The sequence below is a fragment of the Lynx canadensis genome, chromosome C1 (assembly GCF_007474595.2).
Source record: "Lynx canadensis isolate LIC74 chromosome C1, mLynCan4.pri.v2, whole genome shotgun sequence".
NCBI classification, from domain to species: Eukaryota; Metazoa; Chordata; class Mammalia; order Carnivora; family Felidae; genus Lynx; species Lynx canadensis.
Window position 1 is genome coordinate 205,776,753 of NC_044310.1, and position 23,414 is coordinate 205,800,166.

Here is a 23,414-nt window from a genome sequence, read left to right on the forward strand (position 1 = left end):
CAGCCAACATTGTCAAGTCCAGTTAATATTCTCACAATTTCCAAGGTCATCTTTTTATTATTATTATTATTATTCCTAAAGTATAAAAGTAATCTTGGCTTTTTGCAAGGCCTCAAACACAGTTTGGTCCTTGACAAATTCACTCCCCCGGACAGTACTCTTTGGCGCCCCCCACAGGAGCTCCTTGAAGCCAGGTACCATGCCTGGCTCTTCTAAATATTCTTGGCACTCAGCACAGGTTCTGGGTGTGTCGTGGGCACATTTCTTTGCAGAATAAACGTGTGCCGCTTATTCTCCGAATTCTCCCGGGACTTGAGGACCCTGGACTTTGTGTAAAACAAAGCAAAGCCAAAGAAAGGGGCCACCTTCTCCCCCTTTCTCAGTGTTGGCATTTTGCTTTGATTTTATTTATATAAAGGCTATGCCAACTATAAATAGCATTAAAACTGATTTTTGGGGGGGGTTTATTTAACAGGGTGACAACGTTTTTGTTAACTTGTTACTGATATTAATTTAAGGACATTCGTCATATTTTAAAATAGGTTGTCTGCCTATTCCTATTGTCTTGCCTATTTTAACCTACCCTTAAGTCCTTTTTTTTTTTTTTCCACCTGCCTATTGCAGGGATAAGAGGAAGGGAAAGGGTGACAGAAAATAGAATTGCATTTTAGCAGCCCCTGCGTGCACTTGATGTGTTTCTTAAACCCTCCCCGTACTGCGTTGACTGTCCTAGTTCCATTTTAAAGATAACCTGGGGCACCTGGTTAAGCGTCCGACTTTGGCTCAGGTCACGATGTCCCGGTGGTGAGTTCGAGCCCCACCTTGGGCTCAGTGCTGACAGCTCAGAGCCTGGAGCCTGCTTCCAATTCTGCCTTTAACCTCTTCTCTCAGCCCCTCCCTTGCTTGTGCGCTCGCTCTCTCGCTCACTCTCCCTCTCTGAAATAATAAATGAATAAACTTTTAAAAATAAGAAAAATTAAAGGTAAACTAAAAAGACACACTGGCAAGTGGTTTTTCCAAAGTCTCTGTATTAGTTATCCACGGCTGCTGCCACAAGTTACCCCAAGCTTAGTGGCTGAAAATAAAGTTATTCTCTTACAGCTGTGGAGGTCGGAAGTCCAAAATGCTTCTTATTTGGACGAAATCAAGGCGTCACGGGGGCTACATTGCTTCTGGAAGCTCAAGGGGAGAATCTGCTCCCTTATTTCTCCAGCTTCCAGAAGGTGCCCTGCTCTGACTCGTGGTCCCTCGCCCCATCTTCAGATGACACTCCCCTTGACTTCCTGCCTCCCCCCTCCTATTTCGTAAGGATCCTTGTGACCACACTGAGCCCAACCAGATAATCTCTCCATCTCAACATCATTACTTATACCTGCAAGGTCCTTTTTTGCCGTGTAAAGCAGCAAATTCACAGATCCCTTGGGGTGTGGAAATCGTTGGGGACGTTATTCCAGCCCCCACAGTCCTAGCCCCAGAGCATATCCTAATATACCGAACTCCGTACAGAGTTCACCTTCTGTACGTGCACAGGAAACAACGTTTTCGGCTCTTTCGTTCGCCCTCTCCTGATAGCCTGTCTTGGATGTTACTTAATTTTATGAAGAACTAACATCTGTGTTTGTGTGGACAAATCGGGGCTGATAGATGTTCAACAATGAACCCTGATAGCAGTGATACTGTAATTGCTGAGCGATTACCTACAATTGCCGAGCAAAATACATACAATTCATAGTGGAAGCACCTTGGCAGTTGAATTCCTGGGGAGTTTTAGAGGTTTTTATTTATTTATTTTTTATTTTTTTTTAACGTTTATTTATTTTTGAGAGAGAGAGAGACCGAGCATGAACGGGGGAGGGGCAGAGAGAGAGGGAGACACAGAATCGGAAGCAGGCTCCAGGCTCTGAGCCGTCAGCCCAGAGCCCGACGCGGGGCTCGAACCCACGCACCAGGAGACCGTGACGTGAGCCGAAGTCGGACGCTCAACCGACTGAGCCACCCAGACATCCCTAGAGGTTTTTAAAACTGGCCTTGCGGTGACCTGTTGGATGAACTCAGAGCCTTCTCACTTTTGTCTTCTAGGCTTCTGTACAGAAGTACATTGTGAAGAATTATTTCTACTATTACCTATTCAGATTCTCAGCCGCTTTGGGTCAAGAAGTGTTCTACATCACCTTTCTTCCGTTCACTCACTGGAATATTGATCCTTATTTATCCAGAAGACTGGTCATCATATGGGTTGTAAGTATCCTTATTACCTTCTAACCACTGCTACTCCCACAACCGTGACCTGCTTTGGCATTCAAGGACATTGTGTATATGTTCTTAAAAAAAAAAAATTGCTTAGAGTTGAATTTTCAGGTGGTTTACTTTGGAAAAGTAACAGGACAAATTAAAAAGCTATGAGCACAACTTGTTTTGTTTGCAAACAGCAAGCAAACCCATGGTTCATGTACGTTGTCATACACCCCCGTTTGGGCGAATAAAACGGGAAGAGAGAGATGATGTGATGTGCAGAGAAGAAAGGACATTTCTGGGAGCCCTTGTAGGGGCAGGAAATGCAACCTCCCAAGAGGCCAATTTTAGTACAATTTGGCCCAAAACTGGAAACTAGAAGCTGTTAACTAATAATTGCAAGGGGTCTCAGGAGACCATCTAGTGCCCAGAACTAGGGGCCTGACATGTGGGCGGACTCTGTGAGTCACTACTTGAACATGGTGATGCTTAGCGACTAGTTCGTGAAGGGGAAGGAGTCTTAATGATCGATCGTTTGGAAGGTCAGGTGGTTTCACTGGAGGGAGGATCAGGGCAAGGTCACCAGCACGGCAGCTGTTTCCCCCAACTCAAGGTTCTGCACTGAAAACAGAGGTTCAGAAGCAGTTGGCTCTGTGAACGGAGTCTGGGTTCTTGTGCGGCTCTGCTCCGAGAAGCTGTGTGATCTTAAGCAAGTGACTGCACCACGCTGGGCTTTATTTTTCTCCTCTGTAGACCAAGTGAGAATGGCCTCGGTCAGAAGCCATAATCTCACATATCCTTTAAGGCAGGGAAAGGGAAGTGAAACAGTGATACCCCGAATGGGGAGAGTGGGGAGGGTGGTGTGGGTGGTGTGGGTGTCAGGGAGGGTCACCGTGCGGCCACGAGGGACACGGGGCAGCGGCCGCCCGTAGGGCCACCTGTGGCTGCCATGAGGCAAAAGGGGCTGGAGTTGCCAGATTTGTTTTTCATGGGAAGCCTCCCATTTTCTTAAATGTAGGCTTACATCTTTAAAACAATGTATGTCCGCTGAACAAAGAATCCTTGATGTCCACGCGTACGGGGCTTGGTTTGAAGCCTCTAGCCTAAGGAACCACTGAGGTCTCCAGGGCTATGGTTACGATTATTTGGCCCCAAATTCCTCCTGACTTTTTTTCTTCCCTCCCTTACACTCGAAAACACCAGCCACTGGTTCCTTTCCCCATCCCTGTCTCCCAACCAGCTGAGTCTGAAATCTAGCTCCTCTATGAGAATCTGATCTGAGAATCTGCAAAAGCATATATGCATCTTGCGAAAGGGGAACGTTAGCGGAACTGTGCATCTCTCTTTCTGCCTCTCCCTTCCCTACCTGCAGAGCAGTGCGACCCTGGGGCAACTGGGAGGCGGGGAGAGCCGATGGGAGCAGGGAGCATTCCCGAAATGCAAGAAAGGTGCATGGTGCATTTATTTTCTGGATATGATTATCAGTGTTCCAACATTCATAGTGGTTGAGTGAAGCAAATGATGCAAAATCACTTCTAATAATTTTTCAAGTGTACTGGACTGATTGTACTCCGGGCCAGCTGCGTCCCCCACTGAGGGTAGACCACTTTTCCTGAGGGGCCGGGAGGATCTTGACACCTGATGGTAGTTAGGGGACTCTCTGATTGTCGTCTTGGTTATTTTTCACAGTGGAGACCTCATTGCCAAGTGCTCAAAGGATTTCCTGTGTGAGATAGAATTACCAGCCTTTTGTTGGACAGAGAGCTGATAAAATCTTTGCTCCTTTGAGGAGCAGGTTGTCCTGGGCTTTGGCGACCTGTCACTTGCTTTTAGAAATGGGTGCATGGTCACATGCAAGGCACCCGTGCTCGGGGTTCCATATCTGGGTGGTCAGCTGGGTCCTCAAGGCAGCGTGCGAGGTCCTAGCTCCTGGTGCAGACAGTGGAGCCCATCCCAGGAGAGAGAGATGGAGACAGAGAGATGGAAGGGGAAGGGCAGAAACTGGGGGCAGGGGAGGAGGGAAAGGGGGTGGAGAGGGAGGAGAGGAGGGGGAGAGAGGCCCAGAGAGAGACCCAGGGAGGAGAAGAGGTCCAGAGAGAGACCAAGAGACAGAGAGGCCCAGAGACAGAGAGAGAGACCGAGAAAGACACAGAGAGAGAAACAGACAGAAGCCCTGAGAGAAACGCAGATTGAGAGAGATTGCAAGGTGGTAGGGGGAGCTCTGTGCTGGCTGCAGAGATAATAATGAGATGGTTTTGGCTCCAATGGGGAAGGCCGGAAGGGAAGGGGAATCCCCACAGTGGGGGTGGGGGGTTGGGAGGGAGGGAAGGGTGGAGCACAGTGAGGTGCTCCTGGATAATGAGCTTCCACCGAGGGGGCCTCTCCCGCATAGGGATATCCTAAATCAGGGGCCAGGTCTCAGGGAGCCTGGAGGAAGTGAAGTTAATTACCTAGGGGCGGAGCTTGGAGCCTCCTAGCTTTAAACATCTGATCTCGCCCCAAATCCTTTGGAAGGCAGCTGCGTTCAGGAGGGCCAAACCTGTTGTCAGATTTTTCCACTCGGTCGACAGTTGTCATTGGATGAAGTCTCAACAGGTTTTATTGCATTTAAAAATCATTTGTTATAGTGGGAGTGACTCATACTGTCAGAGGTAGCCTAGCAGGATGTGTGGTTAGATGACGTGCTTCCTCGTCACAATTATAACTGTGCCCCCTCCCCCCACACACACATTGTACATCTTTTATTGCTTTTATTGGCATCCGTGTTTATTATCTTATTTGATTTCACAACAATGGGTTAGTATCAGTTGCATCATTTTATAGGCTGGGATAATAATACTTCCGATAACAATTAGCCCGAGCCTATGCTGAACCCTCAGCGTATGTGGCCACTCACTGGGATATTGCTTTACATATTTTTATCTCATTCAATCCTGCCGGCGATCCTGAGACGTGGTTACTGCCAGCCCATTTTACAGATCTGGAACTGATGTCTAGAGAGGTTAAATTGCTCACCCAGGATCGCGTGGGGTTAAGTGGGTTTGATCCAGGCTCCCAGGGCCTCCTCCTGTGCTGGAGGCAGACACTGCTGTCGCTTCTTAGAACACGCTCTTTTTTTTTTTTTTTTTTTAAGAAATGTTAAAGCTGAGGCCTTAAGCATGAAAACGCCTTGCCCAAAGTTACCTTCGATTGCACATTTGCTAGGATTGTGCTTCAAGTGTGCCCATATGGCATTTACTAACTATATTCTATTTAAGTGTCTTTGATATAACTTTGTTGACAAGCGAAAGATCTTTTATCCCAGAAAATGTAGACAAGCCTTTGCAGTTAGCCGAAAAAATGTCAATCCCGTCATCCTTTCCCTCTTCTAGTCACTTATCAGGGTTTTTGACCTGGCGTTGGATTTCACTGAACAGAGAAGCCTGTGAATGGATTATCTAAGATGTGCTAGATCATGCTTTACAAAGAGTCACCATCCAGAGTGATCATCCTGTCTCTTGACTTCCCTTTTGGTGTGGGGCAGGCCCATCAAAAAATAAAAACTTTACAATAGTGTTACAGGGGCGCCTGGGCAGCTCAGTCTGTTAGGTGTCTGACTTCGGCTCAGGTCATGATCTCACAGTTCATGAGTTCGAGCCCCGCGTCGGGCTCTGTGCTGACAGCTCGGAGCCTGGAGCCTGCTTCGGAGTCTGTGTCTCCCTCTCTCTGCGCGCCCCCCCCCCCCCCCCCATGCTCTGTCTCTCTGTCTCTCAAAAATAAGTAAACGTTAAAAAAAAATAGTATTGCTGCATCTTAAAAAGGTTGGAAGCCGTGATACGGCATGGTGGTCGGCTTTGTAACAGGAGGCAAAATTTCACTTCTTTGCAAAAGCAAGTTTTTCTCCATTTAGTGAATAGCATTGCAAATATTGTTACCACAGTTGATCCTTGGAAAGCTTTTTTTTTTTCTCGTTCTTAGGATATTTTACTTACTTATATATCTCTTTTCACAGCTATTTCATGGCAATTCAGAATGAGCTGCAAGAAAAAAATGGGAAAAGCAAAATTAGGGGGAAATACAGATAGAATAGGAGATTAAGGCCTCGTCTGAAGTTCAATGTAGCCTGTTGCTTCAAAGTTGAGCCACAGATTGGCCTTTGAACTTTGTCGTGACCAAACCAAAATGAAATGAAATTACATCCACTAGGAAATAATCAGCTTATTCCTAAGGGAGCAAATCTTTTCCTGACACATAGAATCATTAAGCTTAGGGATGCCTGTGGCTAAATTATTTTCCTAGAAATATTGTTTTGTATCAGTACCCCCTAACACCTGTGTGAGTACCCATTTTGACTCTTCCTCATAAACTTTGTGTGTTCTCACTTTTTCACCAATGAAAAATGGCCTCTCATTTAGTTTTCATATATTTTTAGTGAAGATGAAAGCATTTTTCAAATTTCCGTCGGCCATTTGTATGAACTCTTCTGTGACTTCTTAGGGTGCCTCTTGAGTATTTTTTAAGTGGGCTTTGATTTTTTTGATTTTTTTTTTCCACCAGTTATAAAATGATACTGAACCATTGATTTTCCATGAATCAGAGGCGGTGTGTCTTTATAAGATTTTTAGAAGTTTGGGACTTTGAGAAATGATGTTGAACTCTATGGTATCGTTAACAGTGACTTAAGAAAGTCCTTTAAAATTGAATTTCCGTGCTTTTGTGCTGGGTGTGCAGTTGGGGCACAGACTTTAGCACTCCCTCTTGTCTTACCCTTCGTGACCACCCTGTGGCCCCTTTCAGGTATTTGAACTTGAGATTCCGATTTTCAGGCACCTAATCTTTCTGGCCTATGGTTTCTCTGGCCATAAACAGCTTACTCTTTGGGCAACCAGTCCCTAGAAAACCTGGCTATGCTGCCTGAATCCAATAAAGTGAAAATTTGTCTTGAGTTCTTCCTTGTGTTTTTTTTCTCACCGGTAAACATTTGCCTTTTCTGCCTAACGTCAAAAGATCGCATCTGAAAGATTCTTACCTAACCGTGATTTTTTTTTTTTAATTTATTTATTTAGGTAGAGAGAGCACATGCGCAAGTGGGGAGAGGGGCAGAGAGAGAATCCCAAGCAGGCTCCCTGCTGTCAGAGCAGAGCCCAACGTGGGGCTCGATCCCAGGAACTGTGAGATCATGACCTGAGCTGAAATCAAGGGTCGGATGCTTAACCAGCTGAGCTGCCCCAGCATCCCAAAGTGTGATTATTTTAAAGTTTTTGTTATCGTATCCAAACCGTTCTTACAGCTTTTCTGGTTGTTGCTTCTGAGTGTTGTCAGGCACAGTTAATCCCTCTTCTAATAATTCATGGCTTTTGTTTTTTGGGCTGGGGATAGACGGTTAATTGGGGCACAGAGCCATGGGCCAGGTTGGAACATCAAGGCTTGGGTGTCATCCAAGCAGTGATACCTGCTCAAGGCACCTCATGATTCTGGCCTGTAGCATCCCAGCTCTAACAAGAAAGGACTCAGCTAGAAGATCCCTAGAGGCTTGAAATGTGGTCACGAGTCTTCTTTGTATGTTCCCTGTGTGACACTTAGAAGAGGTTCGTCTGTGGCATGGAGTCAGAAAGAAAGGAACCAAAGTTGGGCCAGATTACATTAAAACACACACACACACACACACAAAAGGCACGCCCTCTCTTTTGCAGACTGAATGCTAATGTGCCTTTACTAATTTCGCCTTGTGTGGTGAATCCCCTCAATATTAGATAGTACAACTGAAATCCATATCCAATCCACTGCTAAATAATTGATAGATTGCCTGCCATTTGTGTTCAACGTGATTGAAGAAACACTTTAAAGGAAAATGCTTAATTGCCTGGTGACTATAATTGCCAGGCCCTTCTGTTCCTACTCTCCCAAGTCCGATGAACTCACGTTGGGGAGTTCAAGTTTAAAATGATGGATTACCCCTGGCTTACATTCTGATTGTTGAAATCTAACTAGCTGATATCTACAGTACACAGCAGACCCCAAATTTACACTTAAACTGTGCCTGTGACCTAGACAGTGTCCAATGGCTGTAGAATCTAGAGTATTATTTTATAAAACTGACCCGTAAATTGGCTAAGAGGCAAACTTCGTGATGAGCTACCTGTCAGAATGGGGTGCTGTCTCTGGATGTGGGCAGGCGGCTGTCTGGCTATCCCACAGGGGAGTCCGAAGGAGAAGGGAAAAGCCTTCCCAGTCCCTGTAATTTACCCCCCTAGTCTGGGGTCAATTTTAGTGCCACAAGATGACTTTAAATGTGATTAGCTCCTAATCCTCTGTTTAAACTACTACCACGATTCACTTCAAAAGACTGCCCTGCTCGTTAAATTGGTTCTTGCCCGAGATTAATGAGTCTTGAAAAGTATCCAACACTAGCCAGATTGTAACCCGCGCTCACTTGCACTGAATGAAGTGGAATTAGGCGGCGGAGTTTGTGCCCCCGATTCTCTGAAGTAGAATCTTGTAATTGAGTCTTAGTTAAATATTAAGTAAATGTCTCTAGGGGGTTGTTATGCAAACTGTACTGGTTTCGTTTTGAAAGACAAGAAGGATATATTTTGGTTTTAGTCTGGGCTCAAAAAAAAAAAAAAAAAGCCTTAAACTGGACTCCTAGGGTCGAAAGGATAGACTTCAGCCTCTCCCATGTGTCACCACCATTACCTGAAAGATGGTCCTCCCCTTCTCTTGTATGATGATGACTGGAAAATGTGCCCACGACCCTCTCTGTCCGGCCACCCCACCCCCAGTACTGTCCCTGCTCCCAGCCCTCCCTAAAGGCTGCAGTGCTGGGTTTGGGTTTGGTTTGTTTTTGTTTGTGTCTTTGTTTAAGTTTATTGAGAGAGAGAGAGAGAGAGAGAGAGAGAAAGAAAATGAGCAGGGGAGGGGAAGGGAGAGAGAGAGAATCCCAAACAGGCTTCCGCCCTGGAGCCTGACTCAGGGCTCAAACCCCCAACCCTTGAGATCACGAACTGAGCCGAAACCAATTCAGATGCTTGACTGACTGAGCCACCCAGGCGCCCCAGGTTTGCTTTGGTTTTGCTTGAGCAGAATTCTATCCTCCCAAAGAGCAGCCGCCACTCCCAAGTATCGCTTCTAAATGCATCACTTAACTCCTCATGGTTGTGCAATTGGTTTACGGCTTTGCGAGCTACGAAGTTGTTTGAAAGCCCAGGGGCCTGCAGGGGGGACACCTTTATGGAGCTTCTAAAATGATGCAAAATGTTAAAGATTTCATAGAGTTTGGGGTGCAGTCAGTCCTTGTCTTCTGCCTTTGGGTTTATGGTAGCCTTTTAAGTCTCATGGTAAAAAAAAAAAACAGGTAACATTTGCGAAGTCCTATCCAGACCAGGAAACAAGCAGCAGCCAGGCAAGGAGGAGGGTAAGGCATTCAGTTTCTCTGAATCCACTGTGGGGGATGGCGGCTGTGGTGGCCCACTGTCCCCCACTGTCCGCAGCCATCGGACAGACAGGGGGAGGGCGGTTGGGGGGTTGGGAGGGGCTGGGGCGCTCAGTCCCTGTGGGTCTTTACAAACCACCCTTCTGGACTGGACTTTGTCCCAGATTCCCTCCCATTCACTTGTAAAACAAAAGACAATGAGGTAATCAATAGACCATGGGGGTGGGGGAGAGAGGGGGTCTTTTAGATAAAATTTTCAAATAATATCTTCACAAGTCTAGTATTTTTTTCCTACCAATCAATTCCATTTGCAAAGCTGCATGCTTGAATGGGTCTGCTTTACTAAGCCTCCCTTCCATGCCAAATGCTTTACATTCGAGAACCCCATTTCACAGGGGGCAAAAGTGAGGCCCAAGCGTTAAGGGACTTATCACAGGGGACGGCAACCAGCGAGTAGCATAGGGAGTGATCACACCTGATTCTGTCGCCCAGCGCCCATGGGTCCTTCTCATCTAGCTTAAAATGGCTGCACTTTACCCCCCTCCCACCCCCCCGCCATCTAATTCCTCAGAAATGTGCGTGGCCTGTGAAGTTGGAAAGTTTCATTCCAACTCATTGGAATGAGTTGTCTCATTCCAATTCTCATTCTTGTTGTGCAAGAGCCCTCTATGCACAACAGCTACCTCATGGATTTCTCAAACATTTGTCCCTCACTTCTCTGTGCTGTGGTCCCTGTGAGTAACCCTCACTCGTCAAGCTGTGTGCCCCAGACTTGTTACACGTGCCCGGGGGGCAGGAGCCTGGGACGGTGGAGAAGGGCTTTGGTACCTTTGTCTCAGGGCTGGATGCCTGAAGATGGCTGCCTGCTAACCCTGCCATGCCTAGGCCCGTGCTCCACTCCACCTCCTTCTATTTGGCAAAGCAGCCTAGTAGAAAAGGACAAGCGAGGAAAAGAGTAGGCCTTTGTGTCATTAGGAGGTGGGGATTTGACCTGAAGGGGACTGTCCTTGCCTGAGGAGATGGAACCTCCCCGGGAAGGCATTTTTCTAGTCTCTGGGCCTTTGCTTCCCAGGCTTCTGGTCACTGGGAGCCTACCTCCGCCCTGCATCCCGGCCCACCCGGCCCTGCCACAGGAGGACGAAGAACCTGACTTCCTCAGTAGGTCTCTTGTAGCTTTTGAGGATCTGGAAGTGTCCCCTGAGCTGCGAATGGAGAAGGAAAGGCCTTGAGCAGTTAAGTGCTCTGCCAGTTCACAGCTCGAGAGGTCCTTTATTTAGGCCTCTGGAATTTTCTGGAAGCTTGAGAACTAGACAAACCCAGTCTTATTAACCAAATGGCTGTCATCTGTCCTCCTCCCTGTCCTTTTACCAGTGCAGCACAGGGGTGGGGGAGGGGTGGCTTCCCCAGAGAGGCCTTTTGTGGCCTCTTCTCCCCAGGGCAGACATCAGGGGAGGCCTCTTTAGTCAGAGGCCCCGCTGCCACCAACACTAGCAAGCCTTTTGCTCTGGTGGCCTCACTGGGCACGCACGGTAGCCGGGAGGCACTAGGCCTGCTTGGAGTTGGGCCTCGGTCATCTAAGGGTTAATCTGGGAAACTGAGGCTTGCTGGCTCGACTGACTCCCGGGGTACCAGCCCCCGTGTCCAGTCCACCTGCTGGTGTCCGAGCCCCAGCTCCAGCACTGCCCTTGCCGGGCTGGGTCCAGCTCACGTGCTCTTACTTCCTCTGTGAGGCCAGTGAATACACCACTTTCAAGGAGCCACAGTGTGACTGCTTAAGAGCAAACAACATCCTAGAATTCAAAAGTGCAAGGCCACGCGGGCACAGCCTGAGGATTCTTCAGGTGAGCGTGGCCTCTGTGCCAGCTTTCAAGACCATGATAACTGTAAGTGCAGCCATAGCCATCATTTATGGAGTCCTGACTCCTAGACAGGAAGCAGTGGACTTTACAAACATCACTGAGTGAAGTATAGGCGCTATTATTATTCTCATCTCAAGGGCAAGGAAGCAGCTTGAGAAGGTCAGCCAAGCTGACGTAGGCAATAGGAAACACAGGATTTCAACCTAGGACTGTCTGATCCCAGAATCCTGGCCATGAACCACCGTTCATGAATTACGTTCAATGCACTCCTGCTTTTTTGCATCTTAAATGTGCTCGATTAATTTTATTTTTCACTTGATAAGTAGTGAACCACATTAATACAAAAACCAAGAAAATAAGAAAAAGTTCCCTAAATTCTACCTCATTTATTGATTTGAGGGTAGTTCGCCTTTTCCATCTATTTCCTGGCCTGTCTACACAACATTGGATCACCATGTATGGTTTTTATGCTGCCTTGTGATAAATGGTGTGGTAGGAGATTAAACAGGACTCCCAAGTTCATGCGTGAATGCGTAAGAAAAAGAGGGAAGTAGGGTCAAGATGACTCATGAAACTTTTAGCCTAAAAGGAATAACTGAATCAAAGAATCGAAGAACCAAAGTGTTTGGGGCGCGTCGGTCACTCAGTTGGTTAAGCATCCAACTTTGGCTCAGGTCATGATATTGCAGTTTGTGGGTTCGAGACCCACATCGGGCTCTGTGCTCACAGCTCAGAGCCCGGAGCCTGCTTCTGATTCTGTGTCTCCCTCTCTCTCTGCCCTTCCCTTGCTCAGGCTCTGTCTCTCTCTCTCTCTCTCTCTCTCTCTCTCTCTCTCTCTCTCTCAAAAATAAACATTTAAAAAAAAGGGGGGAAGGGAACCTAAAGAGTTAGGAGACTTGAATTTTAATTCAAGTCTACTTTGTTCCCTCTCTATTTAACACAGTGTATGTTTCAGTGGTAGGAGTGGAAGCCTTCCTAGGGGGCATGGCAAGGCCAGTATGGACTCAGAGATGTGCAACCAATCATAGTCCGAGCTTACTAATAACTACCCAAATGACATTTCTTTTGGGTTCTCAGTTTGACCATCTATGAAATATGGAGTTGAACCAATTGACCATAGGGCCCGTCTTATTTTAAGAGTTTTACAACTATACAAATATTGATGGTGATGTCTTTGAGGATATGCAGTCTTTAATCATATGTTCTGACTTCAACAATGCATCTGGCCCTATAAAATTTCCCTGGAATGACCCAACCCCCCGCCCCCCCCCCCCGCCCCATACCTTGACTGGGTTGGCTCATGTCACTTTTTCTTGGTGTCCACCCTAAAGAGCAACAGTGGTTCCCTGTGAAAAGTGTCCTTAAGGAGATAATTGGACCCTCCCCAAGTCTGAGTTGCTAGGAATCATTTGGCCTTGCAAATTCAAGCCAGGGGGGCAGATGGAAGCACTGAGGATTCAGCACTCCTCCTAGTTCGGGCCCAAGTGCAATGGCAAACATCAAGCCCACGAGTCTTCCTCTGAGCTTCCGTGTGTGTGTGTGTGTGTGTGTGTGTGTGTGTGTGTGTACACATATAAATTCATTGTACTGCATATGCTCAGATTTAACTAGAAAAAGATGTTCGTTTTTTGTTTCTTTCAAAATTAAATTTCTTCTGGCATTCACAGGCACTGAAATCAGAAGGGAAAAATGTTTTGTTCAACTTGAAAATGTTTTTCAAATACATAGCAGTTTGACTTTAGAGGCTGGGAAATGACATCCTGGAGGTTTTTCCAAAAACTAACTTGGAAATTAACAAGTTATGAGAAGCAGTAAACTCGCTTCTTTTTAAACGAACACTGCTACACAAATAAAAGCTAAATGAGGGAAATAAGGGAGCTCATTTCTTTTATGAGGCCATAACAGAAGGTTCAGTCAAAGGAGAAAATGAAACTCTGGGTTTAATACGAACACTACAATTGATTACACACCGGTATCTGGGTTGCCGGTGGGAAGTGAGCCCAGCCCAGCCTGACCACGCCCCCATCAGGGCTTCTTAAATGACGGCTTCCTGAAATAAATCAAGGTTGAGCAATTTTCAGTGTTTGTCTACATAATTGGGGAAAACATTTAGCTAGAAAGAATGGACACAAGGGGACAGACGGAAAGTCTCCATTTTTCTCTAGCCAACAAGGATCACAGTGTGGATGTTTAATTAGAATTCATTAAAAAAAAAAAAAAAAAAAAAAGATGGGCTCATTCACTTGGGTAAGCATTCCAAAGAAGCTAAATGTTCTTTGAGGCTCTTGCCTAGTGGGGGCTGGATTCAAAAATAAAAACCTAAATTTGTACTGTAGAAAGCAACGTAGAAGACTGGATTTTATGCTTAAAAAAAAAAAAATACTAATCTACAAAGAATGTTTGACTATTTTCCCTGGGGACAATTAAAAGGGTATGTTTAACACTGAACGGACTAAATAAAACTGTCAAAAGTCTGAGTTTCGGAAAACCAGGTGCTTGTCTTTATTTAAAACCATCTCAGTAACCTCAAAGGGTGTTTAAGGTGTGCTAATCTGTTATCTAGCTCTCCTATGGATATTTTGTATAATTTTATACCTTCATAAAGAATAGTTTGAGGAAAATCTATAAAAGAGTGTAAAACCACCTAGAGCCTTTTTAGGGTGTCACCTTTAAGGTTAAAATATGAAGAGCCATTCACGAGACGGATCCTGGTTCAGAAAATATCCTTGGAAAACGGCACAGAAATCTTGGTGATTGAGATTATCCTGGAAAAGCCAAGGTGAACGGATACCCAAATCAAAACCCAATGGCAAATACTCTTTGGGCGACACTTTGGACATTTCCCAGCCTTGGCGACGCAAGACGCTGAGGTCATGTGCATTTAAACACCAGACGTTGATACGAAGTGGAAGACGAGAATGGTAATGTTTTGAAGGCCTCTCTGAAAGCATCTGAATCTTGTGTTCTTGTAGACATATCAGGCCGAAGTCTCTACCTGTAGTTTTTGGTTTGGGGATCTTGTAACCTTAAACACAATGCGTTAGTTATTGCTACCAACACCTCGTTCATAAACTACTCCGAGGTGCGCCCCTGCAGAGCCTGGGGGGAAGAAAGTAAAAGATGATGAAAATGTGCACGCCTCTGAAGAACCATGAGATAGACGGTTCTCCAGTGTAATTGGTCTCATGCCAGCATTTCACAGCTGCCATGAAAACAGCTGGACATAAGCAGACACGGAAACATTTCTGTGTCTAAAACATGATGGCAGATGGGGGTGGGTGTGGACCCTGCTTAAGGTTCTCTTTCCCTCTGCTCCTCCTCTGCTCGCGCGCGCTCTCTAAAAGAAATAGATAAAAATTAAAAATAAACATAAAAAATAAAATATGTCAGAAGCATGTTAGTAGGTTCCACACATAAGTTCCATGAGTCCTTCATGGTTTCTAAAAATAATATGAAAAATAAAGAAGCCTGCAACTCCAAGGTGGCATAGCACATCCAGGTAGAATTCCTTTTCCCCCACCCCAGAAAATGTATTCCTATCTTAATCTAACATCATTTTGGTAAGATATTTAATACCTGTATTTGCTATGACAAACTAAGGATGTGACGTTACTAATCCTTCTCAATCCGGCTGCTTGCTTAGGCCGTCATACTGTGTCCAGCCTAAAATAAAGGGCCTCTAGGGAGGAGAGGGAGAGTCTTTGGAATGTGCCTGGTGGGTTAGGCTGTAGGTGGTCGACGTAGAATATTTGTGGATGGGCAAATGCAGCCCTTTAGGAAAGTTCCAAGAAGAACAGTCATATAATGAGTCACTATAACGTATACTGGATAAACGTAAGCAGGCTTTAGATTTACAGACATTTAAATGTTTGGTAAAGACTGGGCCATTTTTTTTTTCTTTTAAAGGAAAGTTTGCACCTGTTTTCACAGTGACCCAAATTCTGATTTCGCCTATTCTTCGGCTTGCCCTTAACCTAAGATGGTGGTTTGAGGGCCTTGAAGCATTTTGGCAATGTCAGAGCTGATCTCGTGGTACTTTCACCAAAGCACTTTCTCCTACAAATCAAAACCTGGTTAGATAAAGTGCCCAAGTTCTTATTCCCTTTCTTTGACTTCTAAGCCAAGAGTATGGCCAGACTCAACCTTCCAATTCCCATTTTTGTCTTGTGGAGTCTTTGAACTCTGTCTCCCCTGGCCAATCTGCACAATACCTGGCTTGACCAAGCTTGAAACTTTTCTCCATCCCAGGCCCTTGAGCTTTGACCCATATTTACCCCAAACAACCCCCCCCCCCAAAGGGCCCTCCTGAGAATAAACTGAGCTCAGGGTCAACATCTCTGATCCACTGTCCTCTCCACCTCCCCATACCCAGGGAACATTTTCATTCCTCCCTATTACAGAAAAGCCCTTCTCTGGCTAGTCTTAGAACACTTGCAGAACTCTGGATCAGAGGGGTTACCCTATTGCTAGAGGCCTTTCCCCTCTTGCAAATAATTCTTTCAAATAAAGCCTATCCTTTCCTATATCCAGATTTGGGATTTGTTTGATAGAGACAATAGAGAATTCCACCCTAGAATACCTTTATGTGACTACCCTATCATTCCCTTTCAAATATCATTTTGTGGCAAATTTTAGTTTGTGTTTACTCCCCCTTATGCAACATACAATCTTCTGTATCGCAGAAGACCTTCCAAGGAAGGCGTTTGAATTTTTCTTTTAACCAAGACAACAAATAAATAACAAGAACAACAACAACAAAAAATGAGGAGGGGGAGTCATTTTGTTTAAGGGTTAGTATTTAGCCTACACTTGGGACTAGATGAGGAAACCAGGTAGAGATCTAAAGACTGCTGCTGGAACACGAAGTGGGTCCCTGACTTTATTTTTATAGCGTCAAATCACAAGCATTAGATATAACTGATGAGGTTATAATAGAGACAGTTGACTCTTGAACAACATGGGTTTGAACCATGCACGTTCACTTATTTGTGGATTTTTTTTTTTTTTTGATAAATACAGCACAACACTGTAAATGTATTTTCTCTTAGGATTTTCGTAGTGTTATCTTTTCTCTAGCTCAACTTAAAGGTAAAGATACATTATATAATACACATAACGTACCAAATATGTGTTACTTGACTGTTTATGTTATCGGTAAGGGTTGTAGTCAACAGTGGGCTCTTAGTAGTTAAGTTTAGGGGCAGTTCAAAGTTACCCATGAGGGACACCTTGCTGGCTCCATCAGTAAAGCATGTGACTCTTGATCTCAGGGTCGCGAGTTTGAGCCCCACGTGAGTTAAGAGTTTACTTAAAAAAAATTTTTTTTTTTTAAGTTGCACATTTTCCACTGGGCCCCAACCTCCACGCTGCTCAAGGATCAACTCTCTATATAAATGTAGCTACAAAAGCATCTTCCACAACCAAATATTATGCTATTTGTGTATACTCTCCCCTTTTATATATTTTAGAGCTGGCTTTCCCAGCATTCACGAGAACCGTTGAGAACCTTCTGTTTAGTACCTCCTTCTCAGGGGGATGGGGGTGGCGCAGATAGCCTATTACCTTGTCTTATTACTGTTTCTAATTGAATAAATAGTTCACAAAGAACATGGATTTTAAAAAGTGCTGTATCACTTTAAAATAATATATGGAAAAACTATTCATTCTATTAGGACATGTAGGCCATTGATTAACGACATCAACTGTGTGTTTTACTTTATATACTGGTTAATTCAGGGACCTTGATCTTACCAGATGCATGATCAGCTCGGTAGTAATCAGTCATACAATTTCTTTTTAATTTTTTTTCATGCTTATCCATTTTTTTGAGAGAGAGAGAGAGAGAGTGCGAGTGGCAGAGGGGCAGAGAGAGAGGGAGACACAGAATCTGAAGCAGGCTCCAGGCTCTGAGCTGTTGGCACAGAGCCTGACGCCGGGCTCGAACTTACTAGTTGTGAGATCGTGACCTGAGCTGAAGTTGGACGCTTAACTGACTGAGCCACCCAGGTGCCCCAGTCATACAATCTTTTGTTCACTCCAGTAATTGATCCTAGAAGTTACATAGTATTGAAGAAGACATTACCTAGTATGTTACATAAGATTCTCACTTACCTCCTAGAGTACTGATACAAGCTATAAACCCTAAATTATTTACCTATGTAAGTGACTTATTGACTCTTATTTTTTCACGAGGTTGCTAGATCCGAAAAGCAGGACTTTTTTTTTTTTTTTTTTTTTTTTTAATATTTATTTACCTTTGTGAGAGAGGGAAAGAGAGAGGGCGAGAGACAGGAGGCCAGGCAGGCTCTGTACTCTCAGCATGCCAGCGCGGCGGGGCTCGAACTCACGAACGTGAGATCATGACCTGAGCCGAAACCAAGAGTTGGACACTTAACCGACTGAGCCACTTAGGTGCCCCTAAAAAGCAGGACTTCTAAATCAAAACATCTAAATGATCTCCCTTAACATAGGGAGCTGTGAAACAGAAAAGCTACAAAAATAAACACAAGCATCTTTTTTTTTAAATATTTTTTTTTCAACGTTTATTTTTATTTTTGGGACAGAGAGAGACAGAGCATGAACGGGGGAGGGGCAGAGAGAGAGGGAGACACAGAATCGGAAACAGGCTCCAGGCTCCGAGCCATCAGCCCAGAGCCTGACGCGGGGCTCGAACTCACGGACCGTGAGATCGTGACCTGGCTGAAGTCGGACGCTTAACTGACTGCGCCACCCAGGCGCCCCAAACACAAGCATCTTAAAACAGTTCATGTCCACTAGGTTTTCACTTCTCAGATTGATACGTTTTCTATTTCTTTCAGTGTGTGTTTTTGAGAGAAAGAGACAGCGTGTGAGTGGGGGAGGGGCAGAGAGAGACACACACAGAGGATCCAAGCGGGCTCGGAGCTGTCGGCACAGAGCTGGATGCGGGGCTCCAACCCACGAACCGTGAGATCATAACTTGAGCCGAAGTTGGACACTTAACCCCCCTGAGCCACCCAGGTGTCCCTGAGACTTTGATACATTTTCTAAAGCAGTGGGCACAGCCATTCTCCTGGGAGCCACAGATTATCCATTTATTCATCCAGTAGAGATTTTTATTCTATACCCTGCACTTGTAACTTCCTGTTTCCCACATCTCTGGCAGCATTCCCTCAGTTCCAGCCTTCGTCATCTTTATCTGGCACTATCACATTAACCTTCTAATTAATCTCCTTACAGCTATTCTTAGGACCCCCAAATGCGTCCTGCCCACAGTGTTTGGGTGACCTATCTCATGCAGTAGGATAGCACACTACTCTTTAAAGCATGCTAACATCCAAGCACCGTAAAACTACCCGTAAGGTCTTTTACAACTGGATTTCTGCCTCAGTCTCGACCCTTAGCCCTTCCTCCTGTCCATTCTCTGGAATCACAGAACTCCTGACGACCCACACTCCCACCCCTGGCTATGCATTTGAGGCGTATCGTGCTCCGCTTTCTTCTTTTTTCCTCTTATTGCCACTGCCTGTCATGATGCCACCTCCCCTGCCTCCTCTGAGACTCAACACTGGCATTATCTAAAAACAAAAACGACAGCCTAGACCTTGTATCTTCATTCCCTACCAGATGGTTCCTTATTGGCCCTTGAAGGTACCGCCTCAGAGCCACTCAAATCTTTGGGTAAAATGAATAAAGGCTGTTTCTACAAAGATGATTTAAAGGCTGGCCCCCCTACAGGGGACAGTCCTGTAAAGAAGTAATTAACTGTTCAGGGTGCTCCAGATACGCTAGAAAAATCCACAAAGTACTAAGATAGCACCCTAGAGATCTTTTTAAAATGGAATTTCCCCCCATCTGCAATGGCTCCTCAGTGTCCCTGATGGAAAGTCAGGGTGCAAATTTGGTCGAGAGTCCATCAAGGTTTTTTTGGTGTGAAAGTAACAATTCCGTTTGTTTCTGAACTGATAAATATTTGAACCTGAAACCAGATTTTTATTTGCTTTCTAACGAGAGTGTCAGATCTCCTTTCTTACCTTGTCATTGCTGAGCAACAGCTTAAAATTTAGTCATTCATTTAACCAACATCTGATGATACTTATATGCTAAGTGCTGGGGAATAAGCAATGAACAAGACTGACCCCAGCCTGCTTTCCTGGGATTCAGGAGTAGGCAAAACAGACAGTATTAAGTAAAAACGATGCAGTAATTGAAGACTGTTGGTATCGTTTGGGCCACGGTGAAAGCAGAGACCTACTTGAAAGAAGGTGGTCAAGAAAGAGTGCTTTGGGCTGTTTCATTTAAGTTAAGCCTTGAAGACTGAGGAGGCGGAGGGAGAAGCTGGCAGAGATTTTTAGGCTGACACGGGTGGCGAGGGCAAAGATTGCAAACTACACCAGGCACTGTTCCAGACTCTGGGTTGCAAACAGGGTAGGGCATCTGTTCCAGGTGAGGATAGGGCCAATAAAACAGAAATACATAGTCTAAATGCAGGCAGCATTAGAAATTCTACGGAGAAAAAGGAAAGGTGTGTGGAGAGGTAACTGTGTTAGGGAAGGAGGTCAGGGAAGGCCTTTCTCAGAAGGTGGCATTTGGGCACAGGGCGGACTTGATGGTCGCTTGCAACTCACGTGTAGATGGGTTCATGGCAAATCTAGAATGTTGCAACCTTAGCGGTCTTTCTGATTGATTTCTGTATTCCTTTGGAAACCGGTGTTCCCAAGCAGCCTGAATGGCCCATCAGGCAAGGCCCTCAGATTTTTAAGAGCGTGAAGCCACCTTCGAATTGGCCTTTTCCATCTTCGAAACAAAACTTGTGCTGCGATTCAAATCCGTAAGACATTTTGTTGAACGGTAGTTTTGTACAAAGATAGGCTTTGCTCACCACCGTACAGGCCTCCGCCTTCTTGCATGTGGCAGTAAGAGAAAAGGGTTCCGGGATGTGCCTGTTGGCCCAGAAAGCAGACACCGGCAAGGCTCAAGTCAAGCCTCTCTCATTACAAAGGGTCACGGGGAGGTTATAGCCCCGGTCACAGGCCCATTTGGGGGCTGCTGACTGCGTGATCAACAGCCCCTCCTAATGGAGTTAATCACTCACTGGCCAACTGGACAATCAGTGGCGCCCTGCTCTCCTCTCTCCATGTCGCCTGTATTCCTCCAGACTCCTTCCTTTGCCTCCTGCAGAGAGCAGGCGTCAGGCAGGGGACCCTCTGGGATTCCTGGCCCTTCCTACTCAAAGACCGGCCCTTCAGGAGAGTCCTCTAACTCCAGGGGAGGAGAGCCCATTCTTCTCCGCCTGGGAGAAACCTTGCAGTGAAACACTCCTGCCAGAGATGTAGAGGAAAACAGCAGAGATGGGGCACCAGACGAAAAGCAGACCGTGTTTTCAGAAGAAAGACGTCACTGTAGCCAAAATGAAGAGGAAACTTGCTTTTCAGAGATGATGGGCTAGAGAATATTTACATGTCTACACCCCCTTGTCAAATGCAGTATCATCTTAGTTTTTAGAATATGTTCGTTTTGGGAAGTGGTGAGTTGCAGGTTTTTTGGGTTTTTTTTGGTTGAGCTCTAAAAGTTGGTGTCATTATATTTAAGCCAAGCAAGCCCTTCCATAGAGCTTACTAGAACCAGAAGTCTCTTGGCAGAGAGGCTGAAGGATCAGGAATTCTGGTGCCCCAGGTTAGAACTTAGAATGTTAAGGTCTCACGCTGGGCTGGCTCAGAGTATGTCTGAACCCTTTGGTTGGCAGAAAGGTATCACCAGCAGGTGGAACTGAACCAGTCTGGCTGACTGGTTTCACGCCTTTGGTATGAGAGCCTCTACCTGAACGTCAGAGCTTGGGTACTCTCTCCTGCACAGAAGAGACTGTCCAACGTTTAGACATTTCCCGGGAGAGAGGTTAAATCTTAGACCAGGGCCCATTACATTTACAAATGGATGTGTAGTTGCTGTTCCCAGGGCTGGTGATGGTGGGGGAGGGGAGCAGTAGAAAAATGACCGTGTGGGTCCTAATTTTCATGAGAATGCCTCTTTTCAGTTTGGAGGGAAGAGAAGTATAACCAGAAAGGTGTGGGGAGGTGAGGAGTATATAAGGGTATTGAAAAACACCTAGCCGATTGAGGGTATTATGGAGATTGGATGCTTGGGTCTGTAGACCCCAAACTGACTTGGCACACGGAGCTGGCTATCATGTTGATAGTTGTTCAAAAATGAGTATGAAATCGCCCTTGGCCAGTGTTGATAGCATGGCCAGGGATGTCAAACTGAAAATTGGAAATAGATGTTTGGCTACTCCCCCGATACATTGAGTAGATAGATACGTAGCCAGGGCACCCTCACCAAAAACTGACGTCATCTGCATTGTCGTAAGTGAATTTTCTTCCTTACATCCTATGATTATGGCTTCCATAATTTTGTTAGCTTGCATATTGAATTTTTATTCTTATGCATTTCCTTAGCCCTCCATTTCCTTCCCAGCCTTTTAACTGGTAATTTTGTTTGCTCAGGGACCGTAGCACAAGAAAGCACCTTGTGATGAAACAGTGCTTCTCCCATGAATGCGCAGTCATTTGAGCATGAGGCAATGTGGCCTGCACTACAGAGAACAGCCAGGCCTGAAGGTCTGGGACTACCGTCCACCGTTCCTATCACCAGTTAGCTCAGTGTTAAATTTCTTGCCAAGTAAGAGAAAGGGGAAGATTTGGACATATGCGATGGGAACCAAATCCAGGCAAGCAGAAGGCCCCTAACCCTTGTATTCCCTCCAACAAGGACCATTAGCACAAATCCTCCCTTAAGACCGCTTTCCTGGGGCGCCTGGGTGGCGCAGTCGGTTAAGCGGCCAACTTCAGCCAGGTCACGATCTCGCGGTCCGTGAGTTCGAGCCCCGAGTCAGGCTCTGGGCTGATGGCTCGGAGCCTGGAGCCTGTTTCCGATTCTGTGTCTCCCTCTCTCTCTGCCCCTCCCCCGTTCATGCTCTGTCTCTCTCTGTCCCAAAAATAAAAATAAACGTTGAAAAGAGAAAAAAAAAAATTAAAAAAAAAAAAAAAAGACCGCTTTCCTGATTAAAGATGGTTGTAATCCCTTGGAGTTACAGTGGCATTACATGTGCCTGCACCAGAAGCCATATTTCTTTCTGTGCGGTGCGGTCAACTGGTCCTGTGAAAGGCAAGCCACTGAGATGCGGTTGACTGTACTCAGAATTTGGATGGATGAGGTTGTGTGGCTTGACTCCTTGGAGTCTTTAATCCTTCCAGAAAGAAAATCTTTTGTGTTTCCCTTGAGCAACCACCATTCTGATCTTTTCTGAGTTGTGTAAGAATGTGGACTGACAGACTCCTTGGGTGACCCACTCTCCTGAACGTGCAAGAGCCATCTCTTTACAGGAAGCCAACATAAAATGACCCAATTCCGATCAACTGTGGGAGGAGAGCCTGTGGTGTCCTGAAAGACCCTTAGCCTAAAATCAGGCTCAGGGTCTGTCAGGTCAGCGTGATGGCCTCCCCGACCTCACCGCTTCCAGAGACTTCCTCCTCCACAGATACGTAGAAGGACAGGCAAGGGCAGTGTGATCACATTCTCTTAGAGTAGTTCAAGGCTACACTCTCCGGAGCTAGAGAGATTTCCAGATCTACTGAGCCTGAATCCCATTTTAATCCCAATCAAATCCCATTTTAATTGCTTTTTCCAATTGAATATTTTTCCTTCAGGAAATTGATACACATCACAGAAACACAAGTACATTCGTCTACGTGGCTGTTTTTGTTCTAGTAATTGTTTGGGGTTTGGTGGAGCTGAAAGGGGACACGTAAGAACATTTGTTTTGATGACCAACGGTTTTTAAGACAGATGCTTTATGGTGAAACACAAGTTACCTAGGTGGCCAATGACCAGGGTTTTAAGAAGGGTCTGGGCAGATATTCATTGTGTCACTCTCC

The 23,414-nt window shown here is 45.6% G+C and overlaps 1 protein-coding gene across 1 annotated transcript in view; it reads left to right on the forward strand.

Annotated features, from left to right (window-relative positions):
• Nucleotides 1-23,414, forward strand: part of SGPP2 (sphingosine-1-phosphate phosphatase 2) — a 110,203-nt gene that overhangs the window by 44,227 nt on the left and 42,562 nt on the right. Inside the window, exon 2 of the mRNA XM_030324154.1 lies at nt 2,080-2,238. Within this exon, the coding sequence (XP_030180014.1) occupies nt 2,080-2,238 (159 nt within the window). The remainder of the gene's footprint in view (nt 1-2,079; nt 2,239-23,414) is intronic.